At 25.8% G+C, this 23,337-nt stretch overlaps 1 protein-coding gene across 22 annotated transcripts in view; it reads right to left on the bottom strand.

Annotated features, from left to right (window-relative positions):
• The window catches only part of LOC129979530 (uncharacterized protein DDB_G0284459-like), a 72,945-nt gene that overhangs the window by 47,945 nt on the left and 1,663 nt on the right, over positions 1–23,337 (bottom strand). For 20 of the 22 annotated variants that reach the window (XM_056090738.1, XM_056090718.1, XM_056090727.1 and 17 more), the window contains 10 exons: positions 19,507–19,622; positions 19,008–19,021; positions 13,961–14,123; positions 12,600–13,363; positions 9,950–9,985; positions 9,502–9,537; positions 8,931–8,966; positions 7,804–7,839; positions 7,201–7,236; positions 6,188–6,223 (listed from right to left, as the gene is read on the bottom strand). In XM_056090738.1, coding sequence (XP_055946713.1) covers positions 6,188–6,223; positions 7,201–7,236; positions 7,804–7,839; positions 8,931–8,966; positions 9,502–9,537; positions 9,950–9,985; positions 12,600–13,363; positions 13,961–14,123; positions 19,008–19,021; positions 19,507–19,592 — 1,243 coding nt within the window. In that variant the 5' untranslated portion in view covers positions 19,593–19,622. The remainder of the gene's footprint in view (positions 1–6,187; positions 6,224–7,200; positions 7,237–7,803; positions 7,840–8,930; positions 8,967–9,501; positions 9,538–9,949; positions 9,986–12,599; positions 13,364–13,960; positions 14,124–19,007; positions 19,022–19,506; positions 19,623–23,337) is intronic. The other 2 variants (XM_056090725.1, XM_056090726.1) reach the window with 2 other exon arrangements.

The raw sequence follows: 23,337 nt of genomic DNA, 5'->3' as shown, positions 1-23,337 counted from the left end.
CAATAGAAGAATTAGACGAGCCAATGTGCAAATCATATATAAAAAGACTTCAGGATATGTAAATTTTTTTAACAAAATTCATTCCAATTATTTCAAAAATAACAGCTCCTTTAATATAACTATTATTAAGTAATATTGATTTCATTTCGGCATGGAAACAAGATCAGGCTTTTCAATTTCATAAGTTCAGCTCCTGTCCTAAAATGTTTTAATGGTGCAAAAAGTGATAGCTATACAGTGTGATAGTTAAAAGAATGGGTTGTAAGCATACTTTTTGTAGGAAAGTCAACTTATTCCTTTCACTTCTATAAGTCTAATGGAAAGTGAAAAAAATTATGCATAAATTGGGAAGGAATTGTTAGCAATTGTTTTTGCATTTTAAAAAATATTACAATTTTAAATTTGGGCATAAGGTAGTAATCCAAAGTGACCATAAGCCTTTGACCTTAATTACAAGGAAGTCAATTAGTAAAATTTCAACACATTTACAGAAAATATTATTAAAATTACTGAAATATGATTTTTCTGCTAAGTACTTGTCATGTAAAGATATATATATTGCAGATATATTATCTAAAGCATTTCTTAAAGATGTTGAACATGATGATTCAGAAGAATTGCATGCTATGCATACAATTGCCAGACATCTCCCAATGAGTGCTTCTAGAATTTATCAATTTTGAAATACACTGAAGAATGATGACTTAAATTTATTTTTGAATTACTTTAAAGAGGGCTAGCCAAAGGAAAACATTTCCCCAAATTTACGGTTTCCAAAAACACAAAAATTATTTGTATCTTATTAAAGACCTTTTATTTCTAAATAACTAAATAGTGAGCATGTATGTGTGTGCGTCATATACCCTTCAAGATTAGTTACTCAGTCAGTGACACTTCTTACAGATATATCTTATAACTTTTAAATGAGCAATTCTTGTATTTGTGTGTATATATATATATATATATATATATATATATAAATTTATTTATTTTGTGCATCACGGAAACAGCTCTAACGATTTGGATCAAATTTTATATTTAAATAAGGTTTTGCTTTTTAAGTTTATCTATATAAAGTGCCTCTCCTGAAAAAATACAATTTTACACATATAAAAAAATTGTTGTTGTTTTTAAATTAAATACTAGAATAAATATATTCAAGTTCCACTTCAAAGTGTGGGCAGTGCAGTATAGTGGTCATAATAACATGAATGATGCATGTTGCTTGTACTCGGTTCAAGTTGCAGTTCTTGCTTTATTTTTTACTTATGTATGTAATATTTTGGCTTTTTAAGTTAATCTATATAGGAACTCCTGGAAAAAAGCGATTTTACACACACACACATACACAATATATCTAACAACCAATTAAAGTCTTTTGTATCTGCTTTCATGCTGACAATGTCATATATCACCACCTCATAACTTTTTGTGGTACTTATATTGTTATTCTAAGATGATAACCTACTAATAGCTTAGAAATTTGCGAGATAGCGCTGATGAATATGAGACGAGGTAAGATTGAAAAATATTCATATGTAATCAGTATGTGTTTTGAATCTAAATATTTTCAAAAACACAACCTTACAAAAAAAAAAAAAAAAAAAAAAAAACTTGCTGAGCAAAATTTGGTTTTCCAAATATTACATTTAACATAGTATCAACAAATCATTGAAAAATAGAAATTTCTAAAGAATTTTAACCACTAAAATTCTTTCACAATCAGCATTATTGTTACATCTTTTGAAACTTTAAATTAGAAATTTTATTAATTAAATATGATCTGAATTTTATTTTTTCCTCAATAATTTCTGCTAAGCCTTCAGTACAATAATGATTTATAAATCATTTTAAAGAATTACTTTTTTAATGGTAATAATTTAATTATCAAGCAAATTATTCCTGAATTTTGCCAATTTTTAAAATATATATTTTTGGCTCATTTTTAATAACATTGCAGCACTAAAATTTGAACTATTTTCATTATTTTATCAAATATTTGATCACATAAGTTTTTCCATTGTTAAAACTTAAGAAAACACGATTCATTTTATTTTCTGTGTTGTTGTTGTTCTTGCTAATCTACATGGCCTGACTTAGTCAGACAAATCCAAAAATCTCTTGACAAGAAGAAAGTCAAAAACGTGGAAGGGAGAAGAATAAATTTCTCCTGAAAGAAGTCCTAAATAGTCCAGAATATGTTCAGCAGAGGCCTGATGTTGGCAGCATTTCGGGAAAAGAGGGTAAAATTTTTCATTTTCTGAGAAAAGAAAAGACATTTAAGGTGGCCACTGGCAAGGCACGACAGACAAGTGTTGGTTTTTCTATCACAAGGAAGAATTAAGGACTGGCCTGGCTTATTGGCTCTATACCAATCATTAGTAGGGGGAACCGTCCTTTATTAAGTAGGCTAGGCCTCCTCTACTCTTTGTAGTTCTGCCTTTTCTAAAGAAGTTATATCCTCTATACTTTAAAATTGTAGTTACCTTCAATTTGGTTTCTTGTAAAGCAATTACTTGGACATTATTAAGCTCAGCAAATTTTAATAGTTGATCTAATTTGGCCCTAGTTGCTAAAGTAGTTAGACCGTTGATGTTACACTGCAAAATTTTCAATGTCTTCAGAGAAAAAGGAGACTGTGGCTTGCTTATCGGATGAGGCCCTCTGCCTAAACCTCGAACGCGTCCCTGATTTGACTGTGTGACGGACGATGCAGGATTGAGATTGCTTCTAAACCAATTCATGGGGAGGGAAGTGCAGCTTCTGTGAGTCAAAAGACTGGAGCACCAAGAGGTAGAAGACTGTCTTAGATCCTTCGCCTGCAGATTTTAGCTGTTCATAGTGGAATGGCCTTCACGGATTGGGTCACCCTACCAGGAGCAAGCTCCCGACGTACTTCACCCATTCCGCCCAGGGACATCCTCCTGCCACGATGAGGCAATCTGTAGGACTTGGGAGGGATTTCTGTGTTGTTCACATGGCAAATGAAAAATACTTTAAAATACATAAATGAACTACAGAAATGGGTTTTTTAAAGCATTATGATGGCATGGGATTTGTCTTATCATAATAGTTCAAATACAGAATAAGCGAAACAGCTGTTAATTTATTAAATTAATGAAGCTTTAATTCTTATCACAACCTAATGCTTATAACCATTTTCTTTAATAAATTATAAATATTAAGTTATGCTTATGATATTTAATTGAAAATAAACACAACCAAAATTAATAGAGACAGCTAGTCAAAAGTGGCCACTGAAGAACTAACTACAGAATGGAATAAGATGAAATAAACTACAATTTTAGATTTTTTTTTTTATAAGCAGCTATATATACATAAAATTTAACATGATAAAAGTAAAATAATTTTAAGCATAATATTTATGTGAGATTAAAAATATCACAATATTTACAAGGTAGTCCAAAAAATATTTTTTTAAAAAAAGAAACAGAAAATTGAATTTAAAAATAACATTATAGGCTCTTATCACGAGTTTACTCAACTTTATAACACCTAAAAACAATATCATAAAGAGCAGTAGAGATTTGAAAAACAATTTCAAATTAGTAAAATAAAGAATATGTTTCATTTTATTAGTAAAATCAATCATCCATTTAAAGCCCATTTCTATACAAGTTTTTGGAACAGTGGTTGTAAATAAAATTTTAAAAAAAGAGAGAATCAATTTAAGAAAATATGCCTTTGGTTAGCATAATAAAAATAGTAGGATCTTTCCCAGAAATAATGAGATGTTAATACAAATAAAGAAAACTTAAACTGATTAAAACATTAATTGATGCAATATTTTAGAACATTAATAAAATGCTGAAATTCTAGATATTTTTTGCTAAGGAAGAAAATAATTTTAAAATACATATATGATTAAATTTGTTAAAATAAACCAATTAAATGCCAAAATTAGAAAGAAAAAAACTACGGCTAGAACAATAAAATGAAAGACTTCTCAAATGCTTTTTTTTTTTTTTTTTTTTAATAAATATATGCAGTTGGCAAAATGTTTATTTGTACACCTAAATCGTTTCATGTCACATAAAAATTAAAAGAGCTTCATAACCAACATTTGCTGAAATATATTATAATTACACTAAAAAAGAAGAATATGTCACAATAAATCTTTTAAAATAAATATTTATTGATGTATCATCGTATTTTCTAAAAAAATATAATGCAAAAGGAATATTTGTACATTTGCCTAAAGAACATTATTGAAATATATACAACAATAAAATAAAAAATTATTATTTTGTCTCAACAGACCATTGGCTTTTATGACTGCTTCAAAATGTCTTAGCATTGAATCTATTAATTTTTTTGTGGTTTTTCTGATGCCTCAACGTGTACATTTTTCAAGCTACTTTTACTTATGTTTTTTTTTTTTTTTTTTTTTTTTTTAAGAGCTTGAGGTTCTAACTGAATTCATAAGTTTTCAATTGGATTAACATCAGGAGATTGTGGAGGAGTTTCCAGTTGTCTTGGAACATGATAAAGTAACCATGTCTTGGTAATTATAACAGTATGCTTCGAGTCGTTATCTTGTCAGAAAATAAAAGAGTCCTTCATATTTAATTTCCTAACACTGTTTAATAAATTATTGCACAACACATCAATAAACCTAAAACATTCATTTTAAAGTCAATAAATGCTAGGTTCGAACTTTGTTGTGACCTACATTGTTGTGAACCATTATATTTCCACCTCCATGTTTTAAGGTAGAAAGAACAGTTTCAAGATCAAGAGATGTTTTGTTTTTTGTTTTTTTGGTGAAGTGAAAATCTCAAATTTGCTCCAAAAAAAATAACTTTTTTTCCAGAATTCCATGGGTTTGTTTCTAATATTTAAAAGCTAACACCAAAAATTTTTATATCTTTGCTTCACTGATATGTGGTTTTCTTCTGGAAGTTCTTCCTTTCAGGTAGATCGGCATGGTAGTAATCACTCACATGTTAGATATTGTTACAAGTTCGTTAGCAATATTTTGAGGAGAAATCATAGGGCTTTTTTACAGCTGCTTTAAAAAAATTCTGTTTAACTCTTGAAATTAATTGCTTGGACCATCTGGTCTTAATTTATTTTCAACATAGCCAGTATTTTTATATTTTCTCACTATAAACCAATAGCAATAAAGGATGTTTTAATTAAGTTTCTGATTTTGCAATAAGACTACCCACTTTTATAGAGATTTATAATACGGTTTCTCATATCCAAAGAAAACACCTTGCTTTTGGGTGCCATTTTATATTAGGTGCCATATAGATATATTTTATGTATCTATGAATTATAAAATAACCTTTACAATACAAAACATTATTAATAACTAAAATTTCATTTGTCTATAGCAAAATTTTATTAAAAAAATAATACCTACATGAACACACATTGTACAAATACTCTTTTTTGCAACAATTTTCTAGTTTCACGTTTTTAAAACTCGATTTTTCACTTTAAAATAGAAATTTTTTTAATTTATTCAAAAATAGACACAAAAGTTTTGACTATGAGTTGATGCAGCTCGAATAAATGTTAATATTCCAACAAAACTGGGGGAAAAAAATGGTGATCAAATAATAATTTTGCTTATTGCATATATACAAATATATTAATTCCATACACAAGCTTTAAATACTGTATATAAAAACAGATGTATATAAAAACTTTTTTAAATGTATATAAAAACTTTTTTATAATGTATATAAAAACTTTTGTATATAAATACTGTATATAAAAACTTTTATAAATGTATTTTGAATATTTATCAAAAATAAACTAAAAAGCAAAATATTCAGTTATACAACCTGTAATCTATTATACATCTGTATTTAAATAATTTCAAAACATAAAAGGTATTTTGAAAAATAATTTTGATAATATACTAACCAGATATTAAAGTTTTAAACACATATTTTAATAAAAATCGTATTCAAATTTTATTTAAATACATTCAAATTCAAAACATATTTTCAAACATGAAAACATATTTCACATACTCAAATTTTATTTGAATATATTTATGGCTAAAATAAATTATATTAACTACTTCAATTATGCTTAATATATGTGACATAGTTTATATCAAGTTATATTAGCTTTCTGATCCACAGACACAACAAACTTTCCTTTTAAAAAAATGTAAAAGGAAAGAAACAAAGAAATTATAAATACTTACCTTCTGCCGATCCTCTGGTAGAGTCTACAACTGTAACTACATTTAAAAAAAAAAAAAATGAGTTTGTTTTAAAAAAGAAGAAAAAATCAATGAGAAAATATTAATTTACTAAAATCAACTGTTCAAACATTTTACAATGGAAATACCTTTCAAATTAACCATCAGAAGTAGCTGATGGATCAGAAATAGAAATTATTTTAAGTATTCACACTGAAATTATAAATACTTATATTTTTTTTTTTTTTATATTAACCATCAATGACTACAAGCAATATTATTGGTAATTAGCAGGTACCCGGAGCATTGCTGCCACAGAAGAAATAATATTTTTTATTATTGTTAATGAAAATATTGTTTGAAATAGCTATCTTGTTTAATTAGGAATGAAAGAGAGAATAATATTTATATTCTTGTCGACAATGAATTGAAACTGAATGGTATATGAAGGAGAAGTAAAAATAATATTTAGTCTATTCTTTATACTTGAAATGTAATACTTCTACTATGCCAATGACCTTTCCGCAATTGCCAAACAATAAATTGGCAACATTTTATCACAATCGATTGAACGGCGGGCAGAGCATAAAATATGAACAAATATTCATCTTTATATATTAAATATAATATAATAACTATATACTATGCCTATAACCTTCTCACAAGTGCAAACTATAAATTGACAAAGTTTTAACACAATCTGTTGAACTGCACAGGAGTACATAAAATGTGAACAAATTACCACTACAAAAATTCACGTAATTGCAAAAATATATAACATAAATTATTATACATTAAAATTTTACACATGCTTTATTTTAACCATAAATATATTCAAATTTTATTTGAATATGTTTATAATTAAAATAAATGGCATTAGCTATATTAATTATGGTTAAAAAATATGACAAAGCTTTTATCCAGCAATATTAACTATCTGTTTCATAGACACAACAAACTTTTCTATTAAAAAAATTGCAAAAAAAGAGGGAAAGAAAGACATTATAAATACTTACTATCTGCTGATCTCCTGGTAAAGCTTCCCATCATCTCTACATTAAGAGTTTTTTTAAAGAAAAAAAAATTAAAGAAAAAATATTAATTTACAAAACTTTTTGTAAAAATATTTTACAATGGAAATATGTTTCAAATTAATCAGAAATATCTATAATTTTTATAGTTTCAGTTATTTTAAATATTCACATTAAAATTATAAATGCCTGTATTTTTTAACATATTAATTATCAATAACATCAATTGATAATAAACTAGTAATCAATTACCTCTCCAAAAATTCATGTATTGAAATTGCAAAAATATATAATTATCTCTTATAATATAAATATAAAATTATCTGTAATAAATATATAATTATTACAGATATTAAAAAATTTTAAACACATGGTTTATTTTAACAATAAATATAATCAAATTTCATTTGAATATGTTTATAATTAAAATAAATGGCCTTAGTTATTTTAATTATGGTTAAAATATATGACACAGATGTTATTCTGCAATATCAGCTTTCTGAAAAATATACACAACAAACTTTCCTATTTAAAAAATTACAAAAAAAAGGGGAAAAAACAAAAATAAAAAAAATTATAAATATTTACCTTCTGCTGATCTTCTGGCAAAGCTTCCAATTATCTCTACATTGAAAAAAAAAATGAGTTTGATTTTTAAAAAGAAAAAAAAATCAAAGATAACATTAATTTATTAAAATCGATAGCACAAACATTTTACAATGAAAATACCTCTTAAATTAACTATCAGAAATAGCTATTTTTTTATAGTTTCAATTATTTTAAATACTCGCATTGCAATTATAAATACTTGCATTTTTTAATATATTAATAATCAATAACATCAAGCAATGTTATTGATCATAAGCTAGTAATCAATTGCTCCTCCAGTTGTTTTTGTTGTTGTTATTTCAGGTTTAATGGCACAAGGGGCACATTTGACCAATCTGCGCCAAACATGTGGTTAGAGATATGAATAAAAAGTAAAATTTAAAATATCAGAATTGAAAAAATTGTCAGAAAAGTGTAGAATCAGTATAAATGAAATAAGAAAATGCATAGTAAAAGCTGTACAATTTCAAATGTGAAGATAAAAACCAATCATCTTCAAATATCTAAAAAGATTACAATGGGGACGATCTCCCATGTCACAAATACATGGAACGATGCACCAAAAAAACATAATTAATGGTGATTAAAAGAATTCTGTTAATATATGGATGACCGTGTCATTCCGTTAATATATGGATGAATGTGAAATCAACATTGCATGATGTTCATAAAGGAGATCTTTCACTGAACAAGAGATGCAGAGTCGAGTCAATTTGACATCGAGTTCACACACTGGAACAATTGGCCATGGTTTTATATTATGCAATTTATTTGAGATTTGAAAATCCAAACTGTCTGTCATTGTAGGTGTATACCCCTCAAGAAATTCATGTATTAAAAATTGCAAATATGTATATATAACAAATTATTAAAAATACTAATATTTTAAACATGTGATTTATTTTCTACATAAATATATTCATATTTCATCTGAATATGTTTATAATAAAAATAAATCACATTAGCTAATTTAATTATGGTTAAAATCTATGACACTTCTTTTATCCTGCAATATCAGCTCTCTGATCTACAGACAGAATAAAACTTTTCTATTACAAAAAATTGAAAAAAAAAGGGGGGGGAAGAAACAAATTGTAAATACTTACCTTCAGCTGATCTACTGGCAAAGCTTCCAATTATCTCTACATGAAAAAAAAAAAAAGAGTTTATTTTTAAAAAGAAAAAAAATCAAAGAGAAAACATTAATTTACAAAAACTGAGTGTACAAACATTTTACATTAAAATATCTTTTAAATTAAACATCAGAAATATCTATAATTTTTGCAGCTTATATTATTTTAAATACTTACATTGAAATTATAAATGCTTGTATTTTTTAACATATTATTTATCAATAACATCAATTGATAATAAGCTATTAATCAATTACTTCTCCAGAAATTCATGTATTAAAAATTGCAAAAATATATAACATTAATTATTATAGATATTAAAATTTTAAACACATGGTTTATTTTAACCATAAACATATTCAAATATCATTTGAATATATTTATAATTAAAATAAATGGTCTCAAGTATTTTAATTATGGCTAAAATATTGGACACAGTTGTTATCCTACAATATCAGTTCTCTGCTCCATAGACACGACAAATTTTCCTATTTAAAAAATTGCAAAAAAGAGGGAAAAAAACAAAGAAATTATAAATATTTACCTTCTGCTGATCTTCTGGCAAAGCTTCCAATTATCTCTACATTAAAAAAAAAAAAATTTGATTATAAGCTAGCAATCAATTACCCCTCCAGAAATTCATGTATTAAAAATTGCAAATATGTATATATAACATAAATTAGTAAAGTTACTAAAATAAATATAAATGCATTTATTTTATTATTTATATAAATTTATATTCTATTATTTATATAAACTTATATTCTATTATTATTCATATACATTATTATTTTATATATAAAAATATTCAGATATCATCTGAATATGTTTATAATTAAAATAAACCACATTATCTATTTTAATTATGGTTAAAATCTATAACGCAGCTTTTATCCTGTAATATCAGCTCTTTAATCTATAGATACAACAATCTTATTAAAAAAAAAATGCAAACAGAAAGGGAAAGAAACAAAGAAATTATAAATACTTACCTTCTGCTGATCTTCTGACAGAGTCTACAATTATATCTACATTAAAAAAAAATGAGTTGTTTAAAAAAAGAAAAAAAAAAGAAACAAACAAAGAACAATAATTTACTAAACTCGGTTGTACAAACATTTTATAATAGATTTATTTTTTATAGATTCAAATATTTTAAATACTCATATTGAAATTATAAGCATATGTATTTTTAACATATTAATTATCAACTAGAATTGTTATTGATAATAAGCTAGTAATCAATTACCTCTCTTGAAATTCATGTATTAAAAATTATAAATAATAAAAAAAGTAATTTTCAATAATTCTATATGATTAACAGTTATTTATCACATTGATGCCTTGGGGGGGGGGGGTCTCTGATGACCAGCAGGTCTAAATAAATAACATTGTAAGTCTTTCAGTGTGGCAATTAATGTGTTAAATGGTATTTTATATTGATAATATAAATTAAAAAAGTAAAATAAACCTCAATTATGTAATTATCTAAATATGATCCTGTATAATTAACAAATGACATCAAATAAATAATTTAAACATACATTGCCAGAAAATGTTTGCATACAAATGCACAGTAGACATTCTAGACAGAATAAAAGTACATTATAATGACAGTATTAATTTAATTTTTATTTAAGGTGTTTTTTTAATAATTCATTAAATATCAATAACAATTTCCGAAATATAAAACACATTGTTTTAAAGTAATAGTAATAATAATTTAAAATTACACAAAAAATTATCAAAATTAAAAGCATAATAAATAAAATAAATTAAAATTATCAGCATACAGATGAAAAAAAGTCTTCAAAAAAATAGCTTCCATGGGCTGTCAAATAAACTTTAATATCTGGTTGGATAGCCTTTATATCCAAGAACCTCTGTCAATCATTTAGGCATAGATTGACTAGCCTGATAGTTTCCTCAGATGAGATAATATTCCATTCCATCATAATCACTCTTTACAGCATATCTGTCGATATGTTGTCAAATCTTACATTCCAATAAGTATCATAAATGTCCCTGGGATTTAAGACTAGCGATTGTGGAGGAGCATGCAAATGATTTTTGATATTGTACAACATCTAGAGCTATACATTATGGGCAGTGTGTTCTGGATCATTTACTTGCTGAAACCAAAAGTCATTGGCAAGATTCAAATCTTATGCACTCTGTTTCAAAATCGCTTTTATTGTATTCAGACATGCAATATGATCTAATGTGGAGTCTATAAAAGTTAATCAACCTGTGCCATTTGCTGTTATGCACCCCCAAATCACTAGACCACCTCACTGTGTTTTAACTATAGGCACAAGATATTGTTCTCAAAAGCCATACCTTGTTTTCTACACACCAGTTTAAGCACATTGATACTGAAGATATAAAGCTTTCATCAAAGAATATTACTTTTTCCAAAAACTTGGAAGGTTTATTTACATACTCATTGGCAAAATTTAAATGTAAAATTTTTGCTAATTGAAAGCTGAAATGTGTGGCTTTCTACGAGCTGCAAGGCATAATAGCCACACATTTCAGTTTTCCACGGCATGATAGTCAGCCTTTTTCAGTATTTTCCATATAGTGAAGAGATTTTTTTAAATGTTTCTCTAATATCAATTACTATTTATGATGCAGCAATCTTTGGATTTAAATGTATGGATTTCAGGATATATCTCTTTTCACATAAAGTCAGCTTAAATGGATGGCCGCTATGTGGCTTTAAGATAACAGGTTTCAATTACTTGTAATTATTGATCGCTCTTTGGATAGAAGAATGAGTTCATCCAATTATCTTGCTAATTGCTCGAAAATTTTTTCCTTCATGCCTTAGTCTTAAGATCATTCTCTTTTCGTCTGGAGAAGAATCTTTTTCCTTCATAATCCATTTTAAATCAAACAAAATACATACTATCTTTTAAAAATTTTCAAAATGCAATATTAAATTTACTTAACAAAACTAAATACTTGTTTGCAAGTGTTCAACATATCAACAAAACAATGGAGGCTAAAAAAATAGGAATTAGTTTGTAAATATCCTTTTAATTTGTACCTGTATGCAAACTTTTTCTGGTAACTTTTTGAGCAATTTTAAATTATTATTATTATCACTTAAAAACAATGTGCATTATATTTCTAAAATAGTAATTGATTTTTAATGAATCATTAAAGAAATACTTTAAATAAAAATTAAATTAATATTGTCACTATAATGTACTTTTACTCTGTAGAATGTCTACTGCACATTTGTATGCAACATTTTCGAGCAAGTGTACATAAACAATTAATAATTTTCGGCACCATAAAAAAATCCAATTCAAAATTTCTTTTTTAATGTATGAAAATATAAATTTAAACACTTAAATGAGCATCACATGGATACTTGATTTTGGTACTTCTTGTAAAATAACGGAGCAAAATGAAATATAATATAGATCAAGAAATCTAAAAATATGATTTTACATTATTTCCTAATATAATATTTCAAATATAATATTAAAATAATACTACAATGTATTAATAATGTTAGTATATTATTTATTTAAATTTATAAATAAATATTAATTTAATATTTAATACATTAATGTTTTTAGTATATCAAAAATATTAATGTGTTAAAAAATAATTAATACCAATACTTACGATCAACCTCATTAACATTTTCTCTATTTGCATCACTATCATCTTCTGCATCAGCATACTCTTCTTCTTCATCAGTATATTCTTCTTCTTCATCTCCATCAGTAGATTCTTCTTCTTCACCATCATCATCTTCTTCTTCTCCTTCTTCTTCTTCACCATCATCATCTTCTCTATCATCATCAGCAGCATCTCCTTCAGCATATTCTTCTTCTTCTTCTTCATCACGAATGTCTTCACGAATGTTTTCATGAACATTATAATCCTCATAATCACTATTGCTTTCATCATCTGTACCATTTTCTTGAATATCATGTCCAGCAATATCATTCCTGTTAGTGCAATTAATATCATTCCCAAAAATATCATTTCTACCAAAACTAATCCTATCATTCCTAGCAATACCATTCATAGTTATACGACTCAAAGCAACATGATTCAGAGCCATACGATTCAAAACAATACGATTCATAGCTATACGATTCATAATCATACGATTCATAGAAATGCGACTCAAAGCAGCGCGATCCATTTCACTGCGATTCGCAGCAACATTATTTGTAGCAGAACCATTCGTAGCAAGGTCGTTCTCAGAAACACCATTCTCCATGCGATGCACAGCAAAACGATTCCGAGCAATACTATCCACGGCGGCAGCAGCAGCAACTGCAGCAAAACCATTCATAACAACACCATTTTCAACAACATTACTCCTATTGATATCATTCTCTACATCATTTTCCCTTCTGCGAATATTCCAATCGAAACTAAAAAAAAAGAAAGATGCACTTTATTACAACGATGTAAAAAAAATTCAAAAAATAATAACTAATACACAGAATATGCCTTATGAATAAGAAAAAAAACTAAATAAAATGAATTTATGTATTGAGATTTAGAGCAATTATTTTTTAATTATTGAAATTCTGAAAATAGCATCTAATGTAACAACAGAAAACTCCACATTATATGTGTGTCCAAACTAATCTGTTACTTCTATAATCATGAAATGTGGCACATAGGCAGTCACATCTATTACCTTACATCTATTACTAAATGTACCACGATTAAATCCATTACTCAATTATAAACAGAATTTAAAGAATCCAAAATATATATATTTAGATTTTTTTTTTTAAATGAAGTATAAATTTCATATCAAAATGTTGCAAAATAAATTCTGCAATCATTAAAAGTATATTTTTATGTACAATAAACTATTATGAAATTATTATAGGTTATTTTAAAAAATATCAAGAAAGTTTAAGAATTTCTATCAAACCTAAAAATGTTGCATATATTAAGGCAATTAAAATTAATTGAATAGGAAAAATGTTAGCAAATACTGTAAACACACAACTTACGAGTTATCATTAATCCTTCTGCACAAGTTCATATGTCTCACCAAAGTATGAGCAGCCTTCCTTTGATAGCAGAATGGACAAATTGACATTGGTATCTCATTATTAAGATCATTGAAAAATATATCCCTTTCCTCTTCTGGCATAACCATACTCCTATAACGTTCTAGGAGAGAGAAAAAAAGTAAGTCAAAAAGTTATTTAAAAGGAAGAAAAAACAGAAATAATAATTAAAAAAAAAGAAAAATATTAAAATAATTTATTAAAAAGCAGAAACGTTTCTTTAGACAATAGATACTCAAGAAAGTTACACAGATTTACTCACTTGAAAAAATATAAAAAATATATATCATTCATTCTATAAATAAATGCATATATTCTAAAACATATTTTTAAACTATTTAACTAATTACTATGAAATAATAAAGGATTTACAGCATCATTTCAAAAAGTTAGTGTTCGTTTGATTTCTCAACATCTTTTTAAAAGTTCACATTGTTATTGGGAGAAATGGGCATTTAATTTCTGGGAATAGCTGTATTAATACTTTTTTTAATTTATTACCATTGTTGTTGTTGTTATTATTCCCCGTTTTAACAGCTGAAGGTTAAGTGTGATTAGCAAGATATTTTGATGCAGACAATAACATTTCATTTTACTTTTAAAATGCAAAAATGAAGTAAGCATGTAAATAAATGGAAGAGATGAACCATTTGAAGAAAGATAACGGCTCATACAATGTCCAGTTAACATTTACTGTAAATAAAATTCCCTCAATAAAAATTTGAGATTTTTTACTTCCTACTTTTTATCAATGTTCAGGTGCAATAGCTGCCACTTATTCCATTCATGACTTAAGATAATGACTGATAGAATTAACCCATTAATAACAAACAAAATGGGTAAAATTAATTATAATTTTATAGCATCAAGAAGGAAAAAAAACACAAGCCTTAAGGCTACCTATAAAAAAACTTTGTACTTCAAAACTAACAAAAAGAATCATTAAGTATTGCTTATTATCAATTACTCCTTAAGAATACATTTATATAATATTTGTAAAATGAATTGCTTTTTTTTTTTTTAAATTGTTGAATAACACTGAATGCTGGATTTCAAATTAGCAAATGCTTGATTCGCATCAAACTTCTACTAAAGGATTTTCTTCACCACATTCATCACTTTCGGAACCATTAGCATTTAATGCTTGGTCTCTTATTAATCTATTTTTCTTTTGTAATTCAGTTGAAGGGCTATGCTAGGGAAGAAGGTGTTTATGGCTACTGGGCAGTTTCCAAGCCAAACCTCACAGCATATTATCTATTTAAATCAATTCAGAACACTCTATTCGGGATAAAATATGAGCCCCATCCCCCATAAGGAAAAAGGCTGCAAGATGTTTTCTTGCAAATAAAGTAAAATATTCCACAAACATCCATTGTTAATGCTGAAAATGAAGAGGATTGGCCAATTCTCTATTTTAAATCTGATAATATTAAATAATATAATGATCATCTAAACAACAATTTTGGAATACATTTGAAAATGTTGTTTCAGGACCTGAGTATTTTGATGGTAAAAAAAAATCATATCATTAACTGCAATCCATTAAAAAGCATTTACTTTATTTTGTATTCTCTTTGCTATTGCATCATCTATGTAATTAATCTGTGAGATCTTCTATGCAAGAAAATTTGAGAAAAATTAGTATCTTTTGTAAGTCTTGATTCGTGAACATAAAGAAATTGGTATTCTGAATGTGTTTAGATCTCAGTTAATCCAGTTTTACAGAAACTACTTTAAAAATCTTTTAGTGATATGAAAATAACCTTAGAAAATGTTAGCAATGAATAAACCCTAACATTATCTCCCCAAATCTTTTACAAGTGAAAATAATATAATAAAACAAAAAGAAGTTGACATAAAATGGTAAGAAAAGAACCAGTTATATGTGGAATTATTTTAAAATTCCTTTATAATAAAAGAAATGTGTGTATCTGAGAATATTCATGCCCTACAGACCAAATCATCTGACATGGACTACCAAATATGGCACAAGTATACTTTGAAGAGTAGAAACCCACATCTTGGAGCATTTTTTTTTTCCCTTGCATATTTAGTTTAGATTTTGAATCAATTTAAAATTAAACAAGATCTGAGGTAGGAAATGCAATAAGTTCCAAAAAAAATTCTGGACAAAAATGAATTTTATACCATTTAAATCTCAAATAAATATCTTTTCAATACAAATTTAATTGCTGTGAAATTCTTTGTCTAGATTAAATTCATGTTTAAAAATATTTAAAATACATTTAAAAATAATTTCATAGTTATATGCGAAACCTAAATCATTTCCCTTGTTCTTATTAATATTTCATTCCGAGTTTTTCTCTCCCTTTTCCATTTTTGAGAATAAAGCTATGAAGATTTGCTTTAATTATTCATATTAGAATCTATTTAACAATTTAGCATCAAAGCACCTTCCAACCAGCACTCCCTTTAACAAACAGACTCTGTTGGTGGTGGACTCTTTCATGCCAAGTGTCAGTTGCTCCCCACTGTTTAAAGTAATAAATGCATCATCACTCTACTTCAAACAATTGCTTTGTGGTCTCTCAATAATGAGCTTGAAATTCTTTTCAGCCTAAGAGTTTTTGCAATTCTTTTCAGTCTAAGAGTTTTACTCTAGTGTATTCAAATTTTTTAATGTGAAGCGTTTTAACCATCGATTTTTTGCAGTGATTACTTCATTACAAAAAATTTAACATTTATTTTATAATTTACAAAATAATTTTTTTTTTAAGTTTCATATTATGCTTTTAAACATTAAGTTTGATTTTAGAGCACTGACATAAAAATTAACATTAATACCCATTTTAAAAATCTTTTAAAATGTTTTTAGAATATTAATAAAAATATTTCGCCAAAAATACATAATTTATCGAACAAGAAAAGGAAGACACTTCTTGAAATACATTTCATGAATAATACTTTTGACATTCAGCTAAGAATTTTGCTTTATCTTGCAGTGGTTACATTATCTTTAGTAAACAAACTATTATGGATCTTTTAAAGCTGATTTTTTTTATTATAAAAAATATATTTTATTATTATTTTTTTAGAACTTAAATTAAATTTTTAAAGAAGTTTTCACATTATGTTTTCAAAAACATTTAGCATTAGCATTTTTTTTACATTAGGCATTCTTGATTCATACTAAGAAAAAGAATTAGGGATAAATATACATTCTAAAAACATCCTTATCCTGCAACTTACTTTTTAGTAATCTTTTAAAATAATATAGCTTTTAAAATTTTGTCAAATCATGGTAATACATCATATATTATATTTTCAAAATTTTAATGTAATGAAAACAATCTTTTGCCAATCAAAGATAATAAACCATATATCACATACGTCCGTAGCTGGCTTCAATTGCCATTTTTTTGTTACTAATCAATTCCCATTCCTTAAATGCTGAAAATTTCACAAACATACTATGTGCATATTTCTCTTTTCATAAATTGTTTACATATATATTAATTAAAAGCATTAAAACGATCTCTCAGGATGAAGAAGATGCTAGAAATTTAAAATGACTTGCTCCCTCAATAACAAAAAGTCACTATACATTTGTGAAAAAATTATCTTGTGCATTGGCTGAAAAGATAATCCAATAATTTACTTTTATATTATTAAAATAGCCTTAATGCTGATAGCCTTAGTGCTTTGATTAGAAAAGCTTATTTCCGGATAAACTGAGTCGTAATTATTTCCATTTCAAAATCACATTTTAACTTTTACATAAAATTAATAGGTTAAAAAAAAAAAAGTAAATGCATTTATTAATTAGTAAACCTATTTCCTAATTTTTTCAATAGTTAATTTTATTTCTTTGTTTTTCAATTCATGTGTGTTTGACAGCTGAAGTGGCAAACTGCAATGACATACAGTGCAGTCTGGAAAATAACATGCGAAAAAAAAAAGTGTATTCCTTACTCTGTATTAGTTAACCTTTTCATTACTGCCAGCTGGCAGTTTAAATTCTATACTGGTAGACAATTTTTCAAATGGCATGGAAGATGTAAAACCAGTTACCAACAAGGATGTCATTGATTTACATCCTACGCCCCTAGTTAGTAAGAGAAACTGACAAGCCTGTATAAAATTAACATGGCCTGTTGGACTGGGTAAAAAGTAAAAGGGTTAAATAAACTTGTGTTTAATCATATAAAAATAATGAATATTTAATACTATGTATAATAAGTATGTAATTTATATTATTAATGATTGATACTTATATATGAATTTAAATAAACTTGCAGATACAGTTAAAAGTTGAAAATTTTTAGTAAAAAGCATTTTGATTTTGGAATATATTTTCCTGGACACAAGATTAAAACTTTAAAATTAAATTATTCAAGGAAAAACATTGGAAAGGCAGTTCAATTAGTATGTATACATCAAGAACTTGAAAAATGTCCTAAACTCACAAGCAGTCAAAACATCCATTTATTTTTTAGTTCATAAGTAGATAATTCAAGTAAAATTTATATTTAATGAAAATTCTATAGATAAAATATTTATAATATTCCAGGGATTTTATTAAAAATAAAAACATTTAATTTATTCAAGATCAGTTCAAGTAAATTTGTAAATCTTAAAAACCATTAAATAAAAATAATTAGGTACCTGGAGGATTCAGACAAAGAAATGAAGTAAAAGTGTTGAAATTCTTACTTTTTGCTAATAGATCTGAATTTTATATTGGTCAAATAATCAATATTATTTGACCAATACAAAAAAAAAACAAATATAGCTAAATTATAAAAATTGCCATAATCCATCTTAGCAATTTTTAAAAACTACAATTCAGGTACAATTCTTATATATAAAAATTACTTTCTAAAAGATAAGTTCAGAAATCCTCGTAACAAGTAGATTTAGATAAATTTCATGTAAAAGATAATTAAATGTTGAATTACAATTCCATTTAACATAGAGAAGATAATCTTACAGAAAGAAATATTATAAAATTAGTTATGCTTACCCAATCGTCGCTCACTTTTCAGAGACAAAGCAAGGATACGAGGAAAAAGAAAAAAGAAAAACATTACTTATAAAATCCAGAAAATATACAATAATATAACATTTTTATTAATTACAGATTAAAACAAAACAGAAGTCTTGTTTACAAAATTATTATAATCTTTAAAAAAAACTATCAATCATTAAAAATGTTTTCAGATAAGATAAGTGTTTAAAAAAAGGAATTCAGAGTAAAATTTTAATTTAAACAGATCAGCTGGATAAAATAAATCATTCCAATCTGTCAGCTTAGATATTAAAGTATCAATATTTTGTAAATAGTTCATAGTAGATATTAAAGTATCAATAGTTCATAAAATAATATTTATATATGTTTCTTGAAAATCAAACTTATAAAAAAAAGGCCTTTATATTTTTCATTACAACAGTAATCTACACCGTGCATTAATGACAATGCATCTCTTTAATCTAAATCATTTGCATTATATAACAATACTTACTTAACCATATAGTCATGAATTGGATAATAGCCAAGTTTCAAAGCTCGATGGCTTTCAAAACATACACCCTCTATCATAAAGTCCATAATCTCATCCAGAACACTTTCATAAGCCCTCTAAAAATGAAACAGAAAGATTAAAGGAAAGTAAAGAAAACAATACCCAATTAATAATCCTTTTATAAAAAGATTATAAAACCTTATGAACTACAAAATAGTCTTCTTTGAGATTTTATACAATAACATATAATAAATTAAATTATAAATTATTTAAACTCTGATACTGAAAATTTACTGAATTTGAATATTTAACACTACTTGCCTTTCGCAATCAGCTTATTGTGAAAGGCAACCTTTACCCCAGAGATATTGATTATATTCATTCAGTTCATTCATTTCAGTGAAATTATTTAGAAAAAATTTCATACCCAAAATACTATAAAATTACCAAACATTAAAGATGTATTACTTTAACTGCCTTGCAAATGCTCTCCTCATGGTATACATGAAACTTTCTAATGGTAACTAGTCCCATGATATCATGGCACTATTAAAAATGTAAAAGAGTGGTTCGTATATCTTATAAATTTTGTGAGATTGTAAATTTTTTTTAATTCATTTCTTAAATTACACAGACATTAAGCAAAATCTTTCTTCTTTAACTTTTAACAATGGAAGAAAACCATGAAATCAGATAGATGAAATAATGAAAATAGCCTGGACTTCAGAGCAACAATGCTGTATTACTGGAATAGGCTATTGTTGGAAATTAAGCAAAAAAGATATTTTTAAAAAATTCAATGAATGAAAACAATGAAAAAGAGCTTGAACTTCAGGACAAAAACATTGTATTGCTGGTATGAACTATTATTGAAAATTAAGCAAAAAAAAATTTTTTTTAATTGTCAAACATCAGTAAAAATGTGATAACTATTTAATTAGTATTATTAAAGGCAATTATTTAAATTTCATAATGCATAAAATCTATATCTGTGTGATAATATTTTCTGAAGTTATCACAGAAAAATACCAAACTTAGCTAAACTTTTATTAATAAAAATTTTTTAAAAAAATGTTCCAAAGTGCATATTCACAGCCTTCAAGATACAAATATGACAAATTTTAGCTTTGCATTTAAATGGTCTGGCCTGTAGAGTGCCAATACACACATTCATCTTTATTAATAATAGTGGTTTAAAAAACATTCTTGAATTTTCAATATTTACTAGATTATAATGAATTAAAGACTAAAAATTGTACTCAATATAAGCTACAAAAAAAAATTCAAACATTACTTTTCACATTTAAGTATCCACTAAGCAATGTTTTAAATGGCAAACAAGAAAAGGTTTTGGTAATCCTTTATGTAGCTAAAATAGTTAAAAAATACTAAATAGTTAAAAAAAAAAAAAAAAAAGGAAGAATAGAGGTCTCTAATATAATATCTCTACAAGTTGGCAAAAACAACTTCTTTTTTTTATGATTTCCCCAACATTTTTACTTACAATACTTTCAAAGTTTATGTCTTTTAATCTTCAGTTTCTTCGCTTTATCGATATACTAACTGAGTAATTTTAAATATGATTTATATGCATCTGTATTAATAATGAGATTATTACAGAAAATTATGCTAGGATTTAAGATTTTTCTGATTTCTACATCATCAGATAATTTTATTGCTAAGATGCAAATGGCACTAAAAAATAAATGCTTAATAATTTCAATAATACTAAAACTGGCCTCAAATTGAATGATTTCTCAGTATAAAAATTTTACAAGATTTAAGCCAATGCTACATACCTTGGCAATGATTCACTAGAATAGATGAAACTAGAATAACTAGAATAAACTGAAGTTATCAAAACTGCTATAAACTAATGACAGATAGCTTCAGTGGTATAAATATAATTAATAATGAATAAATATAAAATATTCATAAATAAAGTCATAATATTTATTGTTAAAAATTTTAATAAACTTACTTACCTAATGCTTATGCAAATTTAAAAAAAATGAAATATTTAATTGCTGTTTTAAATGAACATGATGTGTAGCAGTTTAGATTTCGAGCAGACTAATGGCCTTAAAAATGTATTTATTTAAAGGACACAAATTTAAATGTGTTTAATTAACAAAAATAACAGGATATTCAAGAGACCAGGCAAAAATTCAAACTACTGCCAAATTTGAATAAAAAATGCTCAAATTAGTGAAAACCCAAAGTAGTAACAACAATTTAAATCACTTCTATTAAAGTAAGTTTAATGACCACAAATTCCAGCCTGACATGCATAAGTTACAATATTCTTTTCCAGCCTTTATCAGTATAGTTCCTATATAGAAAAAGCAAATGAGGACTTTTCACATTCCTTCAATGCGCTTTGTTAAAAGTTCAGAATATCAGTACAATTGAAATTCAAAAGTTTTTATGATGCTAAAAACCAATCTAGCATGCAAGATATCTACCTTTATCTAGTTTATTAATGATAAATATAAGATATAAAGATAGATACTCATAAGTATTTCCAGGGTAATAAAGAAAAGGAAATAACATTAAGAATTGTTTCAGAGATTTAATTTCAATATTTCTGAACATAGTTATCAAAATCAAAGGGAAAAAATCCATAAAAATCAGTGCCAAATATATTTTTGTAGTGTTAAATTCATTAAAAAAATGCAGAAAGATTGAAAAATTAATTCAATTTATCAAAAATGTTTAATTTTTTTTTTTTTTTTTTTTTTTTTTTTGCATCTTTTTTGAATAAATAATTTGTGAAATCCAGAGAATGCAAATTTTTAACACAAAGAATAGATATTTCACAATAAGGCTAATACTTTATTATCTTTTTTTTCTTCATAAGGAATAGATTGTTCATTTTAGTGATATGAAAATATCATAATTCTTAAGAATTCTGAAACAGTTTGAGATTTGCATAATGTAATTACTGATATGTCACAACAATAATTTAAAAAGCGAATACTTCAAAATCTCATTAATAAAGATATTTCAATGGTTTAATGTAATTCACCGAACTAACAATAATGTAATTCACTGAACTAACAATCACTACAAAAAAAATTTTTTTTAATAAAGTTGGGAAAAAAAGAAATTAATTTATTCAAATATGTATTGTAAAGAAAAAATTAAAAAGGGCAGATTTTTAAGCATTATTCAAAGGGCTATAATTTATATTAAAAGCTACATAACTAAAACTTATGTTAATATTTCATATCTTCAAAGGCAATCCTTCTCACTGAATTAAATTTATTCCTTAGTTGTATAAAAATAGCATTCTTAAAATTTCTCATATAAAATTGACAAAAATTTTAGAAACACAATTTCTTAAAAACATATACAAGAATAAAAATTATGCCCAATAAATTTTATTAAAAAATTATTTTATCTTTTGAGGTTACTTATGTATGTACTTTAGTTTACTATAATCGGAGAGTTTTAGAAAATTATATGTCCCTTCTTTTACAAGAGGTAAAAAAAAAATCATAAATGTTTTTTTATTTTTAAAAATACATAAATTTGCAAACAGTTTAAAAACAAAATTAAAAAAGACTTTTCAATTTCTTTTCTGCCTATTTATTAATTAAAGGTGAAGGTTTGTTTATTCGTTGATGAAAACAAACTGTATAAACAATGTAAACAGATACTTGTTTTCTTCCCATATTAAAAGCATGCTCATTGGGTTGCAATGCCAATTTAGTTTTGGTACTACTTTGATGAGTTTTGGTTATTTCACTGTTAATTAATAAGTACCTTTTTTTGTTACCACTACATAATTCTTATCCTAAATTAAATATTTTTTAGCTCAAAAGATAT

Source organism: Argiope bruennichi, chromosome 1 (genome assembly GCF_947563725.1).
Source record: "Argiope bruennichi chromosome 1, qqArgBrue1.1, whole genome shotgun sequence".
NCBI classification, from domain to species: domain Eukaryota; kingdom Metazoa; phylum Arthropoda; class Arachnida; order Araneae; family Araneidae; genus Argiope; species Argiope bruennichi.
The sequence above is the reverse complement of the archived record's forward strand: the minus strand, read 5'-3'. Positions and strand labels throughout refer to the sequence as shown.